Raw genomic sequence first — 23437 nt, 5'->3', positions numbered from 1 at the left:
AAGAATCTGCCTGCCAATGCAGGGGACACGGGTTCGATCCCTGCCCCAGGAAGATACCACATGCCGTGGAGCAACTAAGCCCATGCGCCACAACTATTGAGCCTGCACTCTAGAGCCCGTGAGCCACAACTATTGAGCCCATGTGCCGCAACTGCTGAAGCCCACGCGCCTGGAGCCTGTGCTCTGCAACAAGAGAGGCCACTGCAATGAGAAGCTCGCACACCACAAGGAAGAATAGTCCCCGCTTGCCGCAACTAGAGAAAGCCCGTGTACAGCAACGAAGACCCAACACAGCCAATAAAATAAATAAATAAATAAATTTATAAAAAACGAACAAAAAAACAGTATGGTACTGGTGCAAAAGAGACACATAGATCCATTGAACAGAATAGAGAGCCTGGGAATAAACCTGTGCACCTATGGTCAATTAATCTTCAACAAGGGAGGCAAGAATATACAATGGAAAAGAATATACAGAGAGAAAAGACAGTCTCTTCAGTAGATGGAGCATCATTTTTCCCTCTTTCCTACTCTGTCTCTCCTTCTGCATCTTTGTGTCTCCATGTGAATACTTACTCTCTCCTCTCTGGCTAGAATTTTCTTCACTTTTCCACCTGTCCATTTCCCACTCACCTTCAATAATCAACTCAATTGTCATTTTCCTTATGTAGCTCTTGTTGACTTACTTTTCCTGCCTTTCCAAGCATAATTGAGCCCATTTCTATTATAACACTTATTAAATTCTATTAATTTATTAATTGTTAGTTTCATCTTTAATAGCCTATGAGCAATTGAGGAATAGCTCAGGGATCTGATTACCTTGGTTTGAATTCTGGCTTTGCCACTTACTTAACTATATGCCTTTGAGCAAGTTACTTAAATATTCTGTGCCTTAGTTGTATCACCTATAAGATGGGGTTAATAATAATACCTTTCATATGTGTTATTTGGGAGGATTAAGTGAGATGGTCTTTAGATATTCTCAGAGTGTGTTCTTCACATACTAAACAATAAACATTACATTTTGACTTTTATGACTGTTTTTTCAGCCCTTAGCTTAATGTCTGCACAAAAAAGACATCTTAATTTTTTATTACTTAGTTTTTCTGTATAGAGGCATGAATTATTTTATCGTTGTAGTTAATGCATAATATATATGATAATTATAAGCGTTTCTAATGTTTTACAACGTAAGTTTTTATTGGCAGCTGGATTGTTATTTTAATTTTAAATGTGTTGAAATTGTCCAGATTTCTTATGCCAAAATAGGTAATGAAGGAGCAAGGTAAGCACCTTCGACTCCTTTCCACAGAAGTATTTGTTGTCTTTCTGGGGACTGGTTTACGCACTTGGAGCTGTCTGATGGGTCTGTTCTCCTGTCCCTGCAGGCCTTGTGTAGAATCACTCGCCATTCGCCTACTGCCTTCCAGAATGTGATTGAGAAGGTGGGACTGACCATGGTAATAAACTCCCTGGCCTCTGCCATCTGCAAAGTTCAGCAGTACATGTTGACCTTATTCAGTGCTATGCTGTCCTGTGGAATTCATCTTCAGAGGCTGATCCAAGAAAAGGTTTCGACCTATTATTCTATTTTAAAAATTATTGTTTTCTCCTGCAATTTTAGTGGCTCAGTAAGCAGTATATCTCCGTAGAATTTATTTCTCATCTTAATGGGGCCCTTTGAACTTTGCCAAACCTCTGTTCCATAGGCCATTCATCTGAAGATGTTATAAGAGTCTTTTAGTGATTAAAATAGAAATCTAGTAAATGGCTCTGCCCGCTGGTCCCATTTTAGTAATGAAAAGTTAGAAAATTTATGAGTCCTTCCTCCATGCTGATGTTTCTTATGCCTCCTTGTCCTCAGCCCCCATTTCTTTTCCCATATCCTTTGCCTACCTTACAGAAGGGGTCCCTTTATATTCTCTGCTTCCTCTGACTCATTTTTACTCCTTCCCTTGTCCTAATACTCTGCCAGTCATATAACCTTCAGAGCTCTCTTTCTCTTGTTTTTAACTTCTTCTCCTTCCAATCCTTTGATATTCCTTTATTTTATGGACTATAGAGTTTGTAAGTTCAATTCATATCACAGCTGCATAGCTACAAAGAAATCTCTGTCGCAGCTTTCCTCAAAATGTCTTCTCTAGCCGCCTGCTAAGGAGTGAACGCTGGACCAGAAACGTTGGCATCACCTGGCAGCGTGTTGGATATGCAGACCCTGAGGTCCCACCCAGACCTGCTGAATCAGAATTGACATTTTAATGAGGTCTATCAAGGATTTGTTGGAACTTTATGGTTGGAGAAGCCCTGCCCTTGAAGATGAGTGTTCAGTGAGGTGTTACCTGGTGAAAGTAGTGGACCACAGCTATGTATACGTGTTTGGAAAGCAGTGAGTTAGAGATATTTTCTCTTGTACAGCCTCTTCCAGTTTTTCATGTGCTCATTTGTATTATGAATCTTCATGAGGGTAATGTAGTATGACGTATTCTTTATACTTATTGGACCAATTACCCTTTTTCTGAGGGGAGATACCTGTCAAATTGGAGTTTTGTAGAACATGGTGAAGGGAACACAGGAAGTATGCAGTGGGGCCACTTAAATATAGTTTTGCCATGTTTCCCCTGCGTGAAATGCAACACGTTAAATTTGGTTTTTTATAAAGCTAAAAACTTCAATAATTAATAATTGTCAGGTTTACATAGCAGACTTGATCTTGAAAGTCAAAATAGAGAGCAAATCACTTTTTGCCTTTAATTAGTCTGATTTAATTCTGCTAAGAAATTTGAGCCTCAGAGAAAAATAGTCTGTGTATCTAACTTTGCTATTAAATTTTCCAAAATCATTGTATTAGAAAAAGTACCACTTGAGTAGTTTTGCTGTGTAAATTGTGGTAAGAGAGGCTGTTTCATTTTTCTTCGTACAGACATTGATTGGTTGAGTTTAAGATATTTCACAAAGGTAGTAAAATAATATGCATTAATTAATATGATTTTGTAATTGTTTTATAATGTTTAATATTCCATGTAATTTAAATAAATGATTGAATAATTACATGTATTAAATGAGAAATAACCTTTTGATTTTAACTAGTATTGGCACTTAAAAAATTTTTTTCAAATTCTAAAAAAACGAAGTTTACCATTAAGCACTCCTAAGTGTACAGTTAGGAGTGTTAAGTAGATTCTCATTGTCGTGGAACCAAGCTTCAGAACTCTGTCATCTTTTTAAACAGAAGCTCTGTGTCCATTGTACATTTTGAGTGTTATGTTTTAAGACTCTGGATTTTATTTAAATCTTCTGTTTTAGTAGGCCTCCTCTGACACTGAATTGGCAGAGGAAGGATGGTGATGCTTTGTTCCTTCCAGGTTGGGGTGGAAGTTCAGGTTCCCCAGTGGACTTCTTTTGACACCCCAGGGACATGGTAGAGCCCCTCCTTATTGCTGGGCAGGGGTGGCATTCAGGCTTTTCACCAGGCTTCCTCCAATGCCCCCCCCCACCCCCCCGGCTTGTAGGGGAAGGGCTCCTCGTTACTCCTCCACTGACATTGGTTGGGTAGCGGTGGGCTCCCCATTCCTGGTGGAAGATGGTAAAGGTGAAGGGTTGCCACTTGCCTCCTCTGATGCCATCCCAGCGGAGAGCGGGAGGAGAACATCATTACTGCTGTACATGGGTGGAGGTCCTGGTGTCCCATCAGTATCTCTACTGATTTCATGGTTGGGTCAAGGGGGCCTTGTTGCTGCTGGGTTGGTCTTTCTTGGTCCTTTCTATTTCCCTGGCAGGGAAGAGTGTTGGGGTGCCTTGCTACAGTCGTGTGAGGGTAGGAGGCTAGTCTCCCCTCTTGCCCTTTGCTAAAAGGGCCATGGTTTTTCCATGGTGTTTGGCTGGAGTAGGGTAGCTATTGTCTAAATGTTTTTGGTCTCTCCGGGCTGCCCCTTTCCTGATCCTTTGGCTTGAGAGAGCTGCTTTGTCCTGTGTATTTGTGTGTGTGTGTGCATGCGCGCACGCTGTTGGGCTCCTGGATTATCCAACACCCATTCTGGGATGTATGAGGCAGAGAGAAAACCCCGCAAACTCATTGATGTATTGATTCTCAGGTGCTGAGGCCTCTAACCATTCTGCATCTTTTCTGTCTTGTCCTATAATCTTTAAAATGTATCTATGGCCACTCAGTAATATACAGTGAATTGTTATGTAAAAGGTAAGGTTCTATTTTTTTATTAATTAAAGCAATTTACCTTCATAGTGAACATTTATTATAGGCCAGACACTTAGTGACTTATAACCCTGGGTTATTCTCAAATGAGATTTAGTGTGTTGAGTGATTTTATCAAGTTCATGGAGGTTATAAAGGCTAAAAATGATGCTCAGGCCAGACAATAAACAAGGAAACAGAATAATCTCGGATGTGTTAGCACTCTGAAGAACATTAAATAGGAGGATGCTGATAGTGTCTTGCAAGGGAAAGTGTGCAGAGTGGGGAGTCAGACACCATTTTCTGGGGGGGAGTCAGGGAGGGCCTCTCTGAAGAGGTGATATTCCAGCCGAGCCCTCAAAGACAAGAAGGAGTGTGCTGTGTGAACCTCTGCAGGAAGAACTTTGTAGTTCAGCTTCCTTGAGGAGTGAGAGGTCTTGGGGAGACCGGGAAGAGAAGGAAGGCCAGCGGTGCTGTACGCGGTGAGTAGGGAGGAAGGGACATAGAAAGAGGCTAGGTAGTAGGAAGAAGACCCAGCTCACGTGTGGCTGTGATATTGGCCTTGCTTAGGGGTTTAGACATAGTGGCATTGTTTTACTTTTACTTAGAGAAAAGTACATGTATTTGTATATAGATGTGTGTTTTAGAGGCAAATTTACCAACCTTATTATTGCTAATTGTGTGTGTGTATAATTTTCCAAGCATTTGGTTGTTAATAGGCTAGAATGAGTGGAAGAAGAATGGACCCAGGAACAAATACCAGGCTTACTGCTTCCTGTTGGAGGGGGAGAAAGAACTGCACCTGTTCTTTTTGGAGGACTGATGCCTCTAGATCGTGATATTTTTTTTGTTGTTGAAACTTCAGTCCCTAAGAGAGGCCCATGCCATTCCTTTTAAATAAGAGAGATTACTATTTACTGCAGAAAAATTAGAAGAACCTAAAGAAGAAAACAAAATTGGCTGTAATCTAACTGCCCAGAGCTAATTACTGTTGCCATGTGGGTTTGTCTCTTTTTAGTCTTTGGTCCATATGTCTATGTATTTTATGCACACACATTTATAACATTATGATCAGAATGTGTTGATTTATCAGTTTCATGAATATGTCATTAAATATACCCTAAGACCATTTTAAAAACTACTGTATAAATTTTTCGTTTTGTGCTGCTGTGGTAATTTACGTCTTCTCCCACAGTTGAGCTGTTTGCCTCTGACTTTTTGGTTTGTACTCACCCTGATGTAGTGAGCATCCTGTTTACATCCATCTTTGGGTCCACTGCTAGCAGATTACCACAGGTGTTATGTACACTTAGAAGGCCGCATAAATAATGCCAAATTGTTCTCTAGAAAGGTGGATGATGAGAGTACCATTTACTTGCAATTTAACCAGCGGCCATTGAGGCACATGCTATATTTAACTTATAATAAAACCTAGAGTTTAGGATTATTTAATGAGCAGCATACTTTATGATCTGAAGTTATTTGCAGTTAGTAATTAATCTCTCTGATTCTCCACTTGAGATATGTAATTGTAGCCATGTTTTCACCTTAGACTAGATTAACTAGATGGTATTATTATTACTTTGTGAATCGTGCTTATGTTCTTGAGTAGATATTGATGTGTTGAAAGAATTTAAGTTCACAGTATCAGCTGCATCAGCTAACGTGGGTATCGTTACCCTTAGACCCTCCTTATCCAGCAGCCACGTGCATCACGGTGCTGGCTTTATTTTGTCATCATCTTTTAAAGCATCTGCTTGCCCATGATTGTGCTAAATGGCAGAAGATTCCTTTATCCAAAACAAGTGTTAGTTCCACACACTATGATATGAAAAGTGTTCACAACCATGGTGACAAGGGACTCTTGAGTTACAAATTGTGTTCCACATATTCTAGTAATTAGAAAAATTGGGCAAAGCAAAAAGTAACACTTTTTCCAGCCTGTTTTCAAAAAAGAAAAACAACAACAAATGAAACTCTTAATAGGATACTTTCTGAACCCATGGTATATGGTACTTTGTGTGTAATTCTTGCATCATCACTAGATGTAGGGAATTGATAACCTTTTCATAATTCAGATGCTCATTGAGAAGCTTCTGGAGGCATATGAGAAAACCTTGTAAGTTAGGTGTGAGCTTATTTACTAATCTTTGCACTATAAACTTTTTTTTTTTAATTCCTGGTTTACTTTGTAGTTTTATTTTTCTGATTCTTCCAAGCTGTCAATGTATCCTACAAATACTCAGTCTTAAAGATCTGGGGCTGGAGGAGTTTGGGAGTCCATAAACATGTTTCCTGCTGTTTTAGTAGGAAGACAGGTATTGGATGAAGTCATTGCAATTTCCTTTAATTATAATATCTAGAAACTGAAAGTAGCTAATGCCATTTTAACTTATTTTTATCAGATTATGTTTATAACTTCTATGAATTTTAGGGTTTAGTATTGAAAATCCAGAATATATGGAATATAGAATACAGAACAGAAATAAAGTGCTTAAACTTCCCAAATATCTTCAAAAATTTTGATGTATCTTTCAAATTCATATTTATTGTGCATGTATATGTACACATGCACAGACATTCACGAATTTCTCCCTCCCTGCCATATGTACATGCTATTAGAATTGGATCAATTGTATACTATCTGTTCATATTTTCCCTATTCAGTGATGTTAGGAATTTGTGTCTAACACAGTATAACTCTTCCATATTACTTATATTTGTTTTTAATTTTTTAAATTTTTTTCTTTTTTTCTTTTTTTGGCTGTGCAGGGTCTTAGTTGAAGCATGAGGGATCTTTTTGTTGCGATGTGTGGGGCTTCTCGCTAGTTGTGGTATGCAGGGTTTTCTCTCTCTAGTTGCAGCACGCGGGCTCCAGAACGCCTGGGCTCTGTAGTTTGCAGCACTTGGGCTCTCTTGTTGAGGCATGCAAGCTCAGTAGTTGTGGCACGTGGTTTAGTTGCCCACAGCATGTGGGATCTTAGTTCCCTGACCAGGGTTTGAATCCGCATCCACTGTGCATTGGAAGGTGATTTTTTTTTTTTAAGATTTATTTGTTTGTTTATTTATTTATTTATGGCTGTGTTGGGTCTTCGTTGCTGCATGTGGGATTCTCTAGTTGTGGCGAGTGGGGGTTACTCTTTGTTGTGGTGCATGGGCTTCTCAGTGTGGTGGCTTCTCATTGTGGAGCACAGGCTATGGGCACGTGGGCTTCAGCAGTTGTGGCTCATGGGCTCTAGAGTGCAGCCTCATTAGTTGTGGCATAGGCCTAGCTGCTCCGTGGCACATGGGATCATCCTGGACCAGGGCTCAAACCCATGTCCGCTGCATTGGCAGGCGGATTCTTAACCGCTGGACCACCAGGGAAGTCCCCTTCAGTATTGTTTTTAAAGTGTTATGATGTTCTGCCATGTGAAGGTATCCCAATGCATTCTAGCAGTTCACTATTGCACATTTAAGAATTTCCTTTTTTTTTTTTTTTTTTGCCAGGGAGAACATTGTTATGGCTAAATCCTTTTGCATGGACATCTGTAATGATTCCTTTAGGATAAACTTTTACGTAAAATTAAGCGTTATCTTAACTGCTCCTCTGAGAGTATCTCATCAAGGATTTTATATTCAATATCTTGGGTGTTCTGTTACAAAGATCACAGGTAGATGTATGAACATGGAAGAGATAGTTCCCATGAGCTCTTCCTGAGGAATCTGTCAGAGAATCAGCTTTAGACAACCAAGAAATGTTTGAATAAGTTAAGAAGACCCAGTAATGTGAATAAGGATGATTGTTTGATACTAGATGTCATTGCAGGTTTAGAATGGCATACTCCTTTCTTCCCCTCTTTTCCTCTTTGCCTTTCTTTTTCTTCCTCCCTCCCTCCCTTCCTTCCTCTCTCTTTCTCTCTCTCTCTCCTTTCTTCCTTTCATCTACTTATCTATCTACACACACACATATATGTATATACATTCATATACATGTATATAAATGCATACAGGGAGAAGGGGGAAAGTATATGAAAATTGTAATAAACTAGTGTACTGCTTTGTAAAAACATCACCAATGTGACTTTAAAAAAAAGCTTACATTAAAAACCCAGTGCCTGGACTTCCTAGGTGGCGCAGTGGTTAAGAATCCGCCTGCCAATGCAGGGGACACGGGTTCAAGCCCTGCCCTGGGAGGATTCCACATGCCACGGAGCAACTAAGCCCGTGCGCCACAACTATTGAGCCTGTGCTCTAGAGCCCGTGAGCCACAACTACTGAGCCCATGTGCTGCAACTATTGAAGCCCACACGCCTGGGCCCCTGCTCCACAACAAGAGAAGCCACTACAATGATGAGCCTGCGCACCACAATGAAGAGTAGCCCCCGCTCGCAGCAACTGGAGAAAGCCCGTGTGCAGCAATGAAGACCCAACACAGCCAGCAAATAAATAAAATAAATAAATTAATTAATTAAAAAAAAAAAAAAAAAAAAAAAAACCCAGTGCCTGATTCTTGATATTAGAGAATTGAGGGACTTCCCTGGTGGCGCAATGGTTGAGAATCCGCCTGCCAGTACAGGGGACATGGGTTCAATCCCTGGTCTGGGAAGATCCCACACACTGAGGAGCAACTAAGCCCGTGTGCCGTAACTACTGAGCCCATGCGCCACAACTGCTGAGCCCGAGTGCTGCAACTGCTGAAGCCTGTGGGCCTAGAACCTGTGCTCCACAACAAGAGAAGCCACGGCACTGAGAAGCCCTCTCACTGCAATGAAGAGTAACCCTCTCCCTCCACGACTAGAGAAAGACTGTGCACAGCAACGAAAACCCAATGCAGCCAAAAAATAAAAAAATAAATAAAAAAACAAAAGATTGATCTATGAATTAAAATTTATTATAAAAAAAAGAAAACTGAAATATATAAAACCCCTGCAGTCCTACTCTGCTGTATTTCATTTAATTGAACTTAGTACACTCACATCAACTTGTTTACCAGTTACATGGATTCAAACACCTGGCTCAGTTATTTGTTTCCCAAGTTATTTGTTTCCCAACTCACCTTGAATGTACTTCATAGCTGCATAATCAGTGATGCATACTTTGCACTTCATATGCTTTGGGGACACCTCACGATTTAAACATTACTTTTTAAAGTCATACCATGTTTCACAGGTGAGTTCATGCTCGTTGATAAGAAGATTTCCTTCTGGGTGTTACTACTGATACTGCCTTTCTAATTTTTGTCCTACTTGCTAATTTTGATAAGAGCTGCTGTCCATTTTTTTTTTTTTTAAAGATTCACTTATTTATTTATGGCTGTGTCATGTCTTAGTTGCAGCATGCAGTATCTTTTGTTGCAGTGCACGGGCTCTTCACTGTGGTGTGCAGGTTCTCTCTAGTTGTGGCATGCAGGCTCCAGGGTGCATGGGCTCTGTAGTTGTGGTGCAGATTCTAGAGCATGCGGGCTGTAGTTGAGGCGAGCAAGCTCAGTAGCTGTGTCACGTGGACTTAGTTGTCCCGTGCCGTGTGGGATCTTAGTTCCCTGACCAGGGATCGAACCTGCGTCCCCTGCATTGTAAGATGGATTCTTTTACCACTGGACCATCAGGGAAGTCCCTGCTGTCCGTTTTTATTTTAGCAGTCTAGTTTGACTGAAGCTGTTGGTTCAGGTTTGATGTTTTGACCAAGTAGCACAATAGTGGTTAATAATAAATCAGAAGGTGCAGATTGCTTACATTATTTGGAAGTACTATGGAAGATCATTATGAAATTTCATGCATATAAAACTTTGCAAAATTTGAAAGCTGTCAGCTCAGGTTTTTTTCTCATAAAGTCTCTAGGCATCTTGACTCAATGGTTGCTAATTTAAAGTATGGTAATTAGTTTATGCGTATTAATAACACGAGTTTGTATTGACATTTTTTGTCTAGCTACATAGTAAATGTGTTCTATAAGAAGCATTTCACTTAGATACTTGGCTAAACTTCTTTAAAGCAAGTGTAATCCAAAAACAATTTTAGATTTAATCAGTACGTTTTTACTTCCATCAACGTTAAATGGGAAAATTGTCAGTATAGTTATCCACAGGATTCCTCATTTTTTTGTTTTTTGAGGCTATCGTAATTTGATGGCTAGGCTGTACTCCTTTATTTTCAACTGTGACAGTTGATTGAAACAGATGAATTTTACCTCTTTAGAAATAAATAACTCGTTCTCTACATCATTGTTATTTTTTATTTATCTTACAATTTTGTCCTTATGATATATACTGAAGGGGTTTTTATCCTTTTGCTTACTATTTTTTGAAAGTTTATTGTATTTACTCATATTTTTGCTCTATTATCCTTCTTTTGCTTACTTTTTTTCTTTTTTTCTTTTTTAGTTTTTTTTTTTAATTAATTTATTTATTTTTTGGGGGGGTACACCAGGTTCAATCATCCGTTTTTATACACATATCCCCATCTTCCCTCCCTTCCTTGACGCCCCCCCAAGCCCCCCCCACCCTCCCCGCCCCAGTCCTCAAAGGCATCTTCCATCCTCGAGTTGGACTCCCTTTGTTATACAACAACTTCCCACTGACTATTTTACAGTTGGTAGTATATATATGTCTGTGCTACTCTCTCGCTTCGTCTCAGTTTCCCCTTCACCCCCCGCCCCCTCCCATACCTCGAGTTCTCCAGTCCATTCTCTGTATCTGCATCCTTGTTCTGGTCACTGAGTCCAACAGTACCATTTTTAGATTCCGTATATGTGAGTTAGCATACAATATTTGTCCTTCTCTTTCTGACTTACTTCACTCTGTATGACAGACTCTAGGTCTATCCACCTCATTACATATAGCTCCATCTCATCCCTTTTTATAGCTGAGTAATATTCCATTGTATATATATGCCACATCTTCTGTATCCATTCATTTGTTGATGGGCATTTAGGTTGCTTCCATGTCCTGGCTATTGTAAATAGTGCTGCAATAAACATTATGGTACAAGTTTCTTTTGGGATTATGGTTTTCTTTGGGTATATGCCCAGTAGTGGGATTACTGGGTCATATGGTAGTTCTATTTGTAGTTTTTTAAGGAACCTCCAAATTGTTTTCCATAGTGGCTGTACCAATTTACAGTCCCACCAACAGTGCAGGAGAGTTCCTTTTTCTCCACACCCTCTCCAACATTTGTTGTTTCCAGACTTTGTGATGATGGCCATTCTGACTGGTGTGAGGTGATACCTCATTGTGGCTTTGACTTGCATTTCTCTGATGATGAGTGATGTGGAGCATCTTTTCATGTGTTTGTTGGCCATCTGTATGTCTTCTTTGGAGAAATGTCTATTTAGGTCTTCTGCCCATTTGTGGATTGGGTTATTTGCTTTTTTGGTATTAAGCTTCATGAGCTGCTTGTATATTTTGGAGGTTAATCCTTTGTCCGTTGTTTCATAGGCAATTATTTTTTCCCACTCTGAGGGTTGCCTTCTAGTCTTGTTTATGGTTTCTTTTGCTGTGCAAAAGCTTTTAAGTTTCATGAGGTCCCATTCATTTATTCTTGATTTTATTTCCCTGATTCTAGGAGGTGGGTCAAAAAGGATGTTGCTTTGATGGATGTCATATAGTGTTCTGCCTATGTTTTCCTCTAGGAGTTTGATAGTGTCTGGCCTTACATGCAGGTCTTTAATCCATTTGGAGTTTACTTTTGTGTATGGTGTTAGCAAGTGTTCTAATTTCATTCTTTTACATGTAGCTGTCCAATTTTCCCAGCACCACTTATTGAAGAGGCTGTCTTTTTTCCATTGTATATTCTTGCCTCCTTTGTCAAAGATAAGGTGCCCATATGTGTTTGGGCTTACTTCTGAGTTCTCTATTCTGTTCCATTGATCTTCCTTTCTATTTTTGTGCCAGTACCATACTGTCTTGATCACTATGGCCTTGTAGTATAGTTTGAAGTCAGGAAGCCTGATTCCACCAACTCCATTTTTCCTTCTCAAGATTGCTTTGGCTATTCAGGGTCTTTTGCGTTTCCATACAAATCGTAAGATTTCTTGCTCTAGTTCTGTGAAAAATGCCATTGGTAATTTGATCGGGATTGCATTGAATCTGTAAATTGCTTTGGGTAGTACAGACATTTTCACGATGTTGATTCTTCCAATCCAGGAACATGGTATGTCCCTCCATCTATTTGTGTCGTCTTTGATTTCTTTCATCAATGTCTTAAAGTTTTCTGCATACAGATCTTTTGCCTCCTTAGGCAGGTTTATTCCTAGGTATTTTATTCTTTTGGTTGCAATGGTGAATGGGAGAGTTTCCTTCATTTCTCTTTCTGCTCTTCCGTTGTTAGTGTATAGGAATGCAAGAGATTTCTGTGCATTAATTTTGTATCCTGCTACTTTACTAAACTCATCAATGAGTGCTAGCAGTTTTCTGGTAGAGTCTTTAGGGTTTTCTATATATAATATCATGTCATCTGCAAAGAGTGACAATTTTACTTCTTCTTTTCCTATTTGGATTCCTTTTATTTCTTTTTCTTCTCTGATTGCTGTGGCTAAAACTTCCAAAACTATGTTGAATAATAGTGGTGAGAGTGGACACCCTTGTCTTGTTCCTGTTTTTAGGGGGAATTCTTCCAGTTTTTCTCCATTGAGAACAGTGTTGGCTTTTGGTTTTGCATATATGGCTTTTATTATGTTGAGGTAATTTCCTTCTATGCCCATTTTCTGGAGAGCTTTTATCATAAATGGATGTTGAACTTTGTCAAAAGCTTTTTCTGCATCTATTGAAATGATCATATGGTTTTTATCCTTCAATTTGTTGATATGATGTATCATGTTGATTGATTTGCGTATATTGAAGAATCCTTGCATCCCAGGGATAAACCCCACTTGATCATGGTGTATGATTTTTTTAATGCGCTGTTGCAGTCTGTTAGCTAGTATTTTGTTGAGGATTTTTGCATCTATATTCATCAGTGATATTGGTCTATAGTTTTCTTTTTTTGTGACATCTTTGCCTGGTTTTGGTATCAGGGTGATGGTAGCCTCATAGAATGAGTTTGGGAGTGCTCCGCCTTCTGCAATATTTTGGAAGAGTTTGAGAAGGATAGGTGTTAACTCTTCTCGAAATGTTTGATAGAATTCGCCTGTGAACCCATCTGGTCCTGGGCTTTTGTGTGTTGGGAGATTTTTAATCACTGCCTCAATTTCCATACTTGTGATTGGTCTGTTCATGGTTTCTATTTCTTCCTGGTTCAGTCTTGGAAGATTGTATTTTTCTAAGAATGTATCCATTTCTTCCAGGTTATCCAATTGATTGGCATATAGTTGCTTGTAGTAGTCTCTCATGATGTTTTGTATTTCTGAGGTGTCCGTTGTTACTTCTCCTTTTTCATTTCTAATTCTGTTGATTTGCATCTTCTCCCTTTTTTTCTTGATGAGTCTGGCTAATGGTTTATCAATTTTGTTAATCTTCTCAAAGAACCAGCTTTTAGTTTTATTTATTTTTCTTATGGTTTCTTTCCTTTCTTTTTCATTTATTTCTGCTCTGATCTTTATGATTTCTTTTCTTCTGCTCACTTTAGGGTTTCTTTGTTCTTCTTTCTCTAGTTGTTTTAGGTGTAAGGTTAGGTTGTTTATTCGATCATTTTCTTGTTTCTTAAGGTAGGACTGTATTGCTATAAACTTCCCCCTTAGAACTGCTTTTGCTGCGTCCCATAGGTTTTGGGTTGTTGTGTTTTCATTGTCATTTGTTTCTAGATATTTTTTGATTTCCTCTTTGATTTCTTTAGTGATTCCTTGGTTGTTTAGGAGTGAATTGTTTAGCCTCCATGTGTTTGTCTTTTTTGCAGTTTTTTTCCTGTAATTGATATCTAGTCTCATGGCGTTGTGGTCTGAGAAGATGCTTGATATGACTTCAATTTTCTTGAATTTGCCAGGGTTTGATTTGTGACCCAAGATGTGATCTATCCTGGAAAATGTTCCGTGTGCACTTGAGAAGAACGTGTAGTCTGTCTTTTTTGGATGGAATGTCCTATAAATATCAGTTAAGTCGAGATGGTCTAATGTGTCATTTAAAGCTTGTGTGTCTTTATTTATTTTCTGTTTGGATGATCTGTCCATTGATGTAAGTGGGGTGTTCACGTCTCCCACTATTATTGTGTTCCTGTTGATGTCCCCTTTTATAGCTGTTAGCATTTGCCTTATGTATTGAGGTGCTCCTATATTGGGGGCATAGATATTTACCATTGTGATAGGTTCTTCTTGGATGGATCCCTTGATCATTATGTAGTGTCCTTCCTTGTCTCTTTTAATAGTCTTTACTTTCAAGTCTAATGTGTCTGATATGAGTATTGCTACTCCAGCTTTCTTTTGACTTCCATTTGCATGGAATATCTTTTTCCATCCCTTAACTTTCAGTCTATATGTATCCCTTGGTCTGAAGTGGGTTTCTTGTAGGCAGCATATAGAAGGGTCTTGTTTTTGTATCCATTCAGCCAGTCTGTGTCTTTTGGTTGGAGCATTTAATCCATTTACATTTAAGGTGATTATTGACATGTGTGTTCCAATTACCATTTTCTGAATTGTTTTGAGTTTGTATTTGTAGGTGTTTTCCTTTTCTTGTGTTTCCTACTTAGAGAAGTTCCTTTAGCACTTGTTGTAAGGCTGGTTTGGTGGTGCTGAATTCTCTTAACTTTTGCTTGTCTGGAAAGCTTTTGATTTCTCCCTCAAATCTGAATGAGATTCTTGCTGGGTAGAGTATTCTTGGCTGTAGGTTTCTCTCTTTCAGGACTTTCAGGATATCCTGCCATTCCCTTCTGGCCTGCAGAGTTTCTGTGGAAAGGTCAGCTGTTATCCTGATGGGTTTTCCCTTATATGTTGTTTGTTGCTTTTCTCTTGCTGCTTTTAATATTTTTTCTTTGTGTTTAGTTGTCGTTAGTTTGATTAATATGTGTCTCGGTGTATTTCTCCTTAGGTTTATTCTGTATGGGACTCTCTGTGCTTCTTGGACTTGGTGAATTATTTCCTTTCCCATGTTGGGGAAGTTTTCCACTAGAACCTCTTCAAAGATTTTCTCAGACCCTTTCTTGTTTTCTTCTTCTTCTGGGATGCCTATAATTCGAATGTTGGTACGCTTAATGTTATCAGTGAGGTCTCTGAGACTGTCTTCTAATCTTTTTATTATTTTTTCTTTTTCCTGCTCTGTGGCAGTTATTTCCCCCATTCTATCTTCCAACTCACTTATTCGTTCTTCTGCCTCAGTCATTCTGCTGGTTATAGCATCTAGAGTATTTTTAATTTCCGTTATTTTGTTATCCATTGCTGTTTGTTTTTCTGAGTTCTTATGAACTGTTTCTTGTACTTTCTCTATTTTGTTATCGAGATTTTGTATCATTTTTACTATCATTACTCTAAATTCCTTTTCAGGCATTTTTCCTATTTCCTCCTCATTTATTTGGTCTTGTGGGTTTTTTTCTTGCTCCTTTGCCTGCATGGTGTTTCTTTGTTTCCTCATGGTTGTCCAAACTTTTGGGGTTGCTTGTCCTTGGGTTTTTTTGCGTTATTCTGTGACCAGCAGAGGTTCCTTTATTGTTCGTCTGTAAGCGTCGGTGTGTGGGGAGGGAGAGGGTACAACAGTGGCTCCTTCTCCTGGGAGGGAGTGAGCAGTGGCGCACTGATGTCTCAGTCAGGCTTGGAGGTGCCTGTTGCAGAGGGTGCCGGTGGCTCAGGCATAAACAGAAAGTCTTAGAGTTGGGCCTCTCTCGGGGGTTTTTTTCTTTTCTTCTTTTTTTTTTTTTCTCTTGGCAGCCTCCCTGCTGCTGGCGTTGCAAGGGGTTTTAATCTAGCCCCACCCGAGTGCCTGAGGGTACTTGTTATCCCTGAGCGCCTTAGGTGGCCCGCAGGGCGTCTCTCCACTGCCTGTTGCAGAGGCGCGGAAAGAGAGAGAGAGGCTATGCGCGTGGCTCCTCCCAGCCGCCAGTGAGCCTGCAGCCTCCAGCCGCCATCATGGCCGGGCAGCTCTCAGGAACGGGCACTCCTCTCCGCGGGCCTCCTCCCTCCTGTCCTCTCGGTCCGGCAACAATGTTTCCCACACTGAACCAGCTCTCCTGCTCCCACACTCCCGCTCCTGGACCCTCCGTTCAGCCGCGGATCGATGTCTTGGTCCGGGAACGCTGAGCTGCGCTGCGGACCCTCTGAATGTTTCTCACTCCCTCCCGTCTGCCACAGCTCCGCCGCTTCACCCTCTTTGAGCCCTCGTAGATGCCTCCCTACCGGCTATGTCGGGCTCCCCGCAGTCCCATCCGGTGTCCGAGGCCGTCTGCTGGTGTTCAGCTGGTTCTCTGTGAGAATTACTGCGTCCTTCCGTGCATTCCCAATGCATCTGTGGGGAGGGATGCACTCCACGTCTCTCTACTTCGCTGCCATCTTTTCCTCCTTTTGCTTACTTTTGATCAAGATATGATTTTCTTTGTGATGGAAGCTTCACGTATTTCGACCAGTTCCTCACGTGGTGAACATTTCATCATACCATGTTTATGTTATGTAGATACGTCCATTCTGAAATCATTGCCAGGAAACATTTAAATGTTGGACATAAACTTGTTATTCTGTGGTTTGGGCTATAGACCTAAACAGCTCGTGCCTTTTTTTCTCCGCATGTAAAATTTAGTTACGTTGAGCCAAGTGGCAAGATGAATTTAAATCAAAGCTGACCGCATAGTGGATTGCAAACTGAAGTGACCTGAGGTCATTTTTGGTTCTCTAAAGGTAGTTCTGATTATTCATCTTTGGCACTAGTCTTTGCCTGCAGCCTGTAATCTTCCCTCCTCAGTGTTGTAAGATTAATACCGTTCTAGAGGTCAGGTGCATGTTGTCTAAGATTAAATACGGTGCCCTGGGCAATCAGTTTTAGGGAGTCAGTCAGTACTGTTCATTTAGTTTTTCTGAGATGACTAAATGAGAATTTACTTAGGGCATAAGATGCTTGTAGGCTTAGATCCAAAATTGGAGTCTGTAATATATTGCATTTTGCAAGGGACTGGGAATTACTATGTTACAAACAAATCTGTATGCATTCTTTTATCTTCGGTATTTGCTATAGTTTGTCTAGTTTGTTTCACTCAAAATAATAAATGTTATTTTAGTTTTGCAAGATTGTTAGTAATGGCTTCATAACACTCCATCAATAAGAAATACAGTAGACCTCATCATCACTTCTTAGTGACATGTCATGTTTTAAAATTACAACCATTGCTGTATGAAACTTCTGTTGCGCCTGGAAAAATTTCCTCTTTTGTTATATACTTAAGCTATATTTCACGTATATCTTGCTGTGTAACTATTTCAAAATGTAGTGTCTTAAACAAGACCAATCATTTATTTTCCTCACCAGTCTGTAATTTGGGCTAGGCTGGGAAAGCTTGAATGGGGGTTGGAGAATAAACTTTCCAGAAGGCTCACTCAGATGACTGGCAAATTGATGCTCGCTGTTCCCTGGGAACCCTGCTGGGCTGTGGGCTGGGAGCCTCAGTTGCTTTCCCCATGGGCCCCTAAAGGCTGCTTGGGCTTCCTCACAGCGCAGTGGCTGGGTTCCAAGAGAGAGTGTCCCAAGAGAACCAGGCAGAAGCTGCGTGGCCTTTCAGGATCGGCAGTCATGTAGTGTCACTTCTGTGACTTCCCTTTCCTACTCCACCTGCCCTCCGCACTTGCATCATTAGTGTTTGTAATGAAAGAAGGTAAAACTGGATATGAGTAGCTGCAATCTTTGCTACAATTATGATTTAACAAATTCCCTATTTGGGGATGTTAAGGTTGTTTCCTATTTTTGTTTGTCTTATAAACAGTACTACCATGAGCATTCTTTATCTTAAAGCTCTTTTGTTCATCACTTTGTTAGGTTAAAATTTTTGAGATATTACAGCTGTGTCAGAAGAAAATAACATTTTTAAGGCTTTGGAGAAAACAACTCACTTTTGTACCGGCTAGAGGAAAGGTTGAACACTTACTTTCACATGAGCTATATTTAAGATTTATCCATTTACCCATGACCATGCCAGTTTGTCTTTGCTAGTCTGTTTTGTATTAACATAGATCTTTATTTTTCCTAAATTTGCATGTCTTTGCCTACTAGTGAGGGTACATGATTTATTTGCTTGTAGGCAGTTTAGAATTCTTTTATTAGTTGTTTGCTTGCTCCTGCAATTTTTTAAACTAGAGTGTTCATAAAAGTTAAATTGGTAAAAGTTATTTATACCTAAAGATGTTGATTCTTTGTAAAAAGTTTCAGATATTTCAAATAGTTTTTCCAAGGTTTTGTATTTATTTTGACAGATATATAGTATCATAAGTTTTTCCCTCATTTTTAAAAACTTTCACAACCTGTTGAGAGTTTTTCTAGTAAAAATAGTAAAGTAAGTATATCATTATATGAATAGTCTGTCCTTTATCTTTTTTATTTGCGAAAGTCTTTTTAAAAACATTTTTATTTTATTATTTTTTTTGTGGGGGGCCTTCATTGCTGTGTGCGGGCTTTCTCTAGTTGTGGCGAGCTGGGGCTACTCTTCATTGAGGTGCACTGGCTTCTCGCTGCAGTGGCTTCTCTTGTTGTGGAGCATGGGTTCTAGGTGTGTGAGCTTCAGTAGTTTTGGCTCACGGACTCTAGAGCACAGGCTCAGTAGTTGTGGCACACGGGCTTAGTTGCTCCGAGGCATGTGGGATCTTCCCCGAGGCATGTGGGATCTTCCCAGCCCACGGATCGAACCCGTGTCCCCCGCACTGGCAGGTGGATTCTTAACCACTGTGACACCAGGGAAGCCCCTATTTGCTAAAGTCTTAAAATATACTTGTGATTGTTTTCTTCTTTCTATTGTTTTATTTATATTTTCCATACAGATTTAAAAACTGGAATTCTTGCAGCTTTCTGCTTTGTGATATTTTCTGGAATCTAGTTAGACAAAAGCTTTCCATCATAATATCAAGCCTATGAAATGTGTATGTGTAATCATCTCCACTTCATTCTAAAGTTGAGGAAACAGAATCAGAGAGAGGCTATTTTGTCAAGGAACGTGGTACTTGTACTCAGGTTTCTTGACGCCAGATCCCAAGTTCCTTACTGTGATTATGATATTAAGCTGATACTTCATTTTTTCAAGTGTTTTCTTATCATTTAATAACAATCTATAGTTTCCTTCATGTAAATCATACATTTCTCTTTTAAGTTATTTCTTAAATGGTTTGTATTTTTGTCATTCTTAATCAGAACACATATTTATGTGTTTACAGAAAGACACGTATAAGAATGCCCATAGCAGCTTTACTCATTATAGTTCCAAACCCCAAATGACCCAAATGTCCAAGAGTAAAGTGGATATGTATATTTTTCTGTGTTCACACAATGAAATATTATATAGCAATAAAATATGAACTAGTGTACGTAACATAGCTGACTTTCACACCATTAAGTTGAGGTTAGGCAATGGTAATTTTTCTTTTTGTGTATCTTTACTGTCTCCCCTTTTTCTTGATTAATTTAGTGAGTGCTTTATTTTGTTATTTTTCAGAGGCAGCATTTTGACTTACCATTTTCCATTTTTTCCTCCTATGTTTTACCTTGCTAATTTTTACTTGCATCTTTATTTTCTCCCTTAGCTTCATTTTGCTTTACCTTGTTCTTTTTTCAGCTTTTTGTGTTGGGAATTTAGTTCACACACTTCTTTCATTTTAATTTACAAGTGTATCTGCAGGTCACATTTTCTTCTGAGACTGCTTTAATTGTATCTTATAGATTCTTACATATAGTGTTTTATTACTTATATATAGTGTTTTACTATTATTTTTTAAAATTCTGCAGTTTTGGTTTGCATTTTCTTTTACTCAAGGATTGTTTAATAGAGTGTTTTAAAATTTTCCAGGTAGAAGGACCTTTTGGATTATTTTTTTAAATTAATTTCTACTTTTACAGCATTGTGATTGTAACAGTTATTTTTTACTTTATGGATTCTATTCAAGTTTTCCTTATTACCTATTATGTACCTTAAAGGAACATTTCATGTTTAAGAAAAAGGTACATTTTCTATTATTTGAGTCTAAATTTTAGTGCATATCCATAACATCTAATCTATTATGTTATTTAGGTCTTCTGTATCCTTATTTTTGTTCTCATGACAGTCTTGGACTGAGAGTGGTGTGATTAAGTCTTCGAGACCATCTTCCATCTCCTGCAGTCTTCACTTTTTAAAGGTGTTTTTCATACTGTGTAAGGCATAACCTGCATTACTGTATTCAGTACTGTTGTGTATGTGTTGTGAACGGTGGCCTTTGGTATTAAAAAGTGTTGTTTGTTGTTTACTTTTTTTTTGGCTTAAATTCTACCCTGTAATCAGGAAAAAATGATTATGTAATTCTTTGTATATCAGGAACAAAGTTTTTGCTTTCTTTTTTGCTTGAATTTGCCTGATTGTGTGTGTATATGTATTGATTTATATATAACATTTATATACAGTACAATTCATAGTTTTTTGGAGTGTAGTTATACGAGGATTAACACATGCATAGACTCTTGTCACCACCACCACAAGAAGGATACAGAACAGTTCCAACATCCCAGAGAATGACCTTGTGCTGCTCCCTTTCTGGGTGAACCACGTCCCATCCCAGTCCCTGGCACTCGGTGATGTCATCTCTGCCCATATGGTTCTACCTTTTCCAGAATGCTGTGTAAGTGGGTGATCTTTGAGGCTAGTTTCTTTTAACATAATGCAGTTGCGATTCCTGTGTTGTTGTGTGTACCATCAGTTCATTCCTTTTGCTTGCTGAGTACTGTTCCATTATGTGGATATACCACCATTTATTTATCCATGTACCCTTTCAGGAACTTATAGGTTGTTTCCACTTTTTGGCTATTATGAGTAATGTTGCTATCAACTGTTACATGTAGATTTTTCTGTGAATGTAAGTTTTCATTTCAGTAAATACTCAGAAGTGCAGTGGCTGAGGCATATATGATAGATCTGTGTTTAACATTGTTATGAAACTGCCAAAATTATTTTCCAGAATGATTGTGCTGTTTTGCATTCCCACCAGCAATGTATATAGAATTCTATTGGCTCCACACACTTGTCATTTTTCATTTTAGTCATTCTAATAAATGTGTAGAGGCGTCTTGTGATCTTAATTTGTTACCGTAATGATTATGATATTGAGCATCCTTTCATGTGTTTATTTGACATCTGTATACATCCTTTGGTGAAATGTCTGTTTAAATATTTTGTCCTCCAAAAATGTTTTTTTCTTAATATTGAGTTTTGAGAGTTCTCTATATATTCTGGATATAAATGTTTTCTTCTGGTATGTGGCTTATCTTTTCTCACAGTGTCCTCTTCAGAGGAGAGGTTTGATGGTTTGATGAAGTTGAGTTTATCAGTTCTTTTTTTTTAAATTAATTAATTTATTGGCTGCATTGGGTCTTCGTTGCTGTGCGCGGGCTTTCTCTAGTTGCAGAGACCAGGGGCTACTCTTAGCTGTGGTGCTCGAGCTTCTCATTGTGGTGGCTTCCATTGTTGCAGAGTGTGGGCTCTAGGCGTGTGGGCTTCAGTAGTTGTGACACCTGGACTCAGTAGTTGTGGCTCACGGGCTCTAGAGCACAGGCTCAGTATTGTGGTGCATGGGCTTAGTTGCTCCATGGCAGTGGGATCTTCCCAGACCAGAGCTCGAACCCATGTCCCCTACATTGGCAGGCGGATTCTTAACCACTGCGCCACCAGGGAAGTCCCCATCAATTATTTCTTTTATGGATTGTGCTTTTGGTTTTTGTCTAAGAATTCTTTCTAACCTAAGGTCATGAAGGTGTTCTCCTCTGTTTCCTTTTAAGAATTTTGTGGTTTTACCTTTTACATTCAGTTGTATGATCCATTTTGGGTTAGTTTTTGTGTATGTGCAAGGTGTGGGTTGAAGTTTGGTTTTTTGCATGTGGATATTCAGTTGTTGATAGCAAAAACTTTTTTCCAAAATTGCCTTTGTACCTTTGTGATAAACCAATTGACTGTAATGTTTCTGAACTCTCTAATTTTTCCCTTGGTCTATGTATCTGTCATTTTGTCAATACGACATTGTTCTGATTAGTGTAGTTTTTAAAATGTCGTAAAATAATTGTGTGATTCTTCTTTTTCCCCCCAAAATTGTTTTGATTATCCTAGGTTCTTTGCCTTTACATATAAACCTTAAAATTAGCTTGTGTGTATCTATTGAAAATCCTGCTGGAATTTTGATTGGTATTGCATTTAATCTGTGGATCAGTTTGGGGAGAATTTATATATATATATTAACTATCTTGAGTCTTAATACATGAAGAGGAAATGTCTTTTATTTATATCTTAAATTTTTTTTCTTTCATTACTCTTTTGTAGTTTACCGTGTAGATTCTCAGCATATTTTGTTAGATTTATATCTATATTTCTTTTGTTTTTATTGTTGTAGCTGTTGAAAAGTGGTACCTTAAAAAATTTGTTTTCCAGTTGTTCATTGCTGGTATATACAAATACATCAGATCTTGCTAAACGTGCTTATTAGTTGGAAAAGGTTTTTGTTTGTTTTTTTCTGTAGATTATATGAGCTTTTCTGTATTGTCGTGATATCTGAGAATATTTCTTCCGTTCCACTCTGAATACATTTTAGTTTTCTTTCCTTATCACACACTGCCTATGACTTTCAGCAAAATATTTAATTATGAATGATGGGATAGCTTTGCTTAATTCCCAGTTTCAGGGTGGGAGGAGACATCAAGTCTTTGAACATTTAGAGTAGTTAGTGGTAGGTTTTTTTCTAGATGTTTTTCAGATTGGGGATGTTTCCTTCTATTCCTAGTTTGGTGAGAGATTTTATCATGAATGGATACTGAATTTTGTTCGATGCTTTTTCATTGTCAACTGATATGATCATGTGGTTTTTCTTTTTTAATCTGTTACTATGGTGAATTACAGTGATTTTCACATATCAAACCAGTCTTGAATTCCCAGGATAAACCCAACCTGAGCGTATTATACTTTTAATATATTGCTTGATTCAACTTGCTTATATTTTGTTGAGGATTTTTTGCATCTGTGTTCCTAAGGCATAATGTCTACACTTTCTTGTATAGCTAACTGTTTCGGACCTTTTTTATGTCTATAATTGCTTGTTTAGTGATACTTTCTTCTGATTGAGCTGTTATGGTTTACCTCTGCTTTATTTATTTATTTTTTTGTTTTGGTTGGGTAGAGTTGGAGACTCTTCATTGGCTGAAGTACTTTAATT

At 38.7% G+C, this 23437-nt stretch overlaps 1 protein-coding gene across 11 annotated transcripts in view; it reads left to right on the top strand.

Annotated features, from left to right (window-relative positions):
* The window catches only part of ULK4 (unc-51 like kinase 4), a 559288-nt gene that overhangs the window by 105406 nt on the left and 430445 nt on the right, over positions 1-23437 (top strand). For 10 of the 11 annotated variants that reach the window (XR_009048679.1, XR_009048678.1, XR_009048680.1 and 7 more), the window contains one exon: positions 1389-1571. The exons of the other annotated variant lie outside the window; for it this stretch is intronic. Coding sequence is in view for 7 of the 10 variants with exons in the window: in XM_057704479.1 (XP_057560462.1) it covers positions 1389-1571 (183 nt within the window). In the remaining 3 variants the exon portion in view is untranslated. The remainder of the gene's footprint in view (positions 1-1388; positions 1572-23437) is intronic. 11 annotated transcript variants of the gene reach the window in all.

Source organism: Hippopotamus amphibius, chromosome 13 (assembly GCF_030028045.1).
Source record: "Hippopotamus amphibius kiboko isolate mHipAmp2 chromosome 13, mHipAmp2.hap2, whole genome shotgun sequence".
Taxonomy (NCBI): Eukaryota; Metazoa; Chordata; class Mammalia; order Artiodactyla; family Hippopotamidae; genus Hippopotamus; species Hippopotamus amphibius.
Note: the sequence above shows the minus strand (reverse complement) of the source record. Positions and strands in the feature narration are given on the sequence as shown.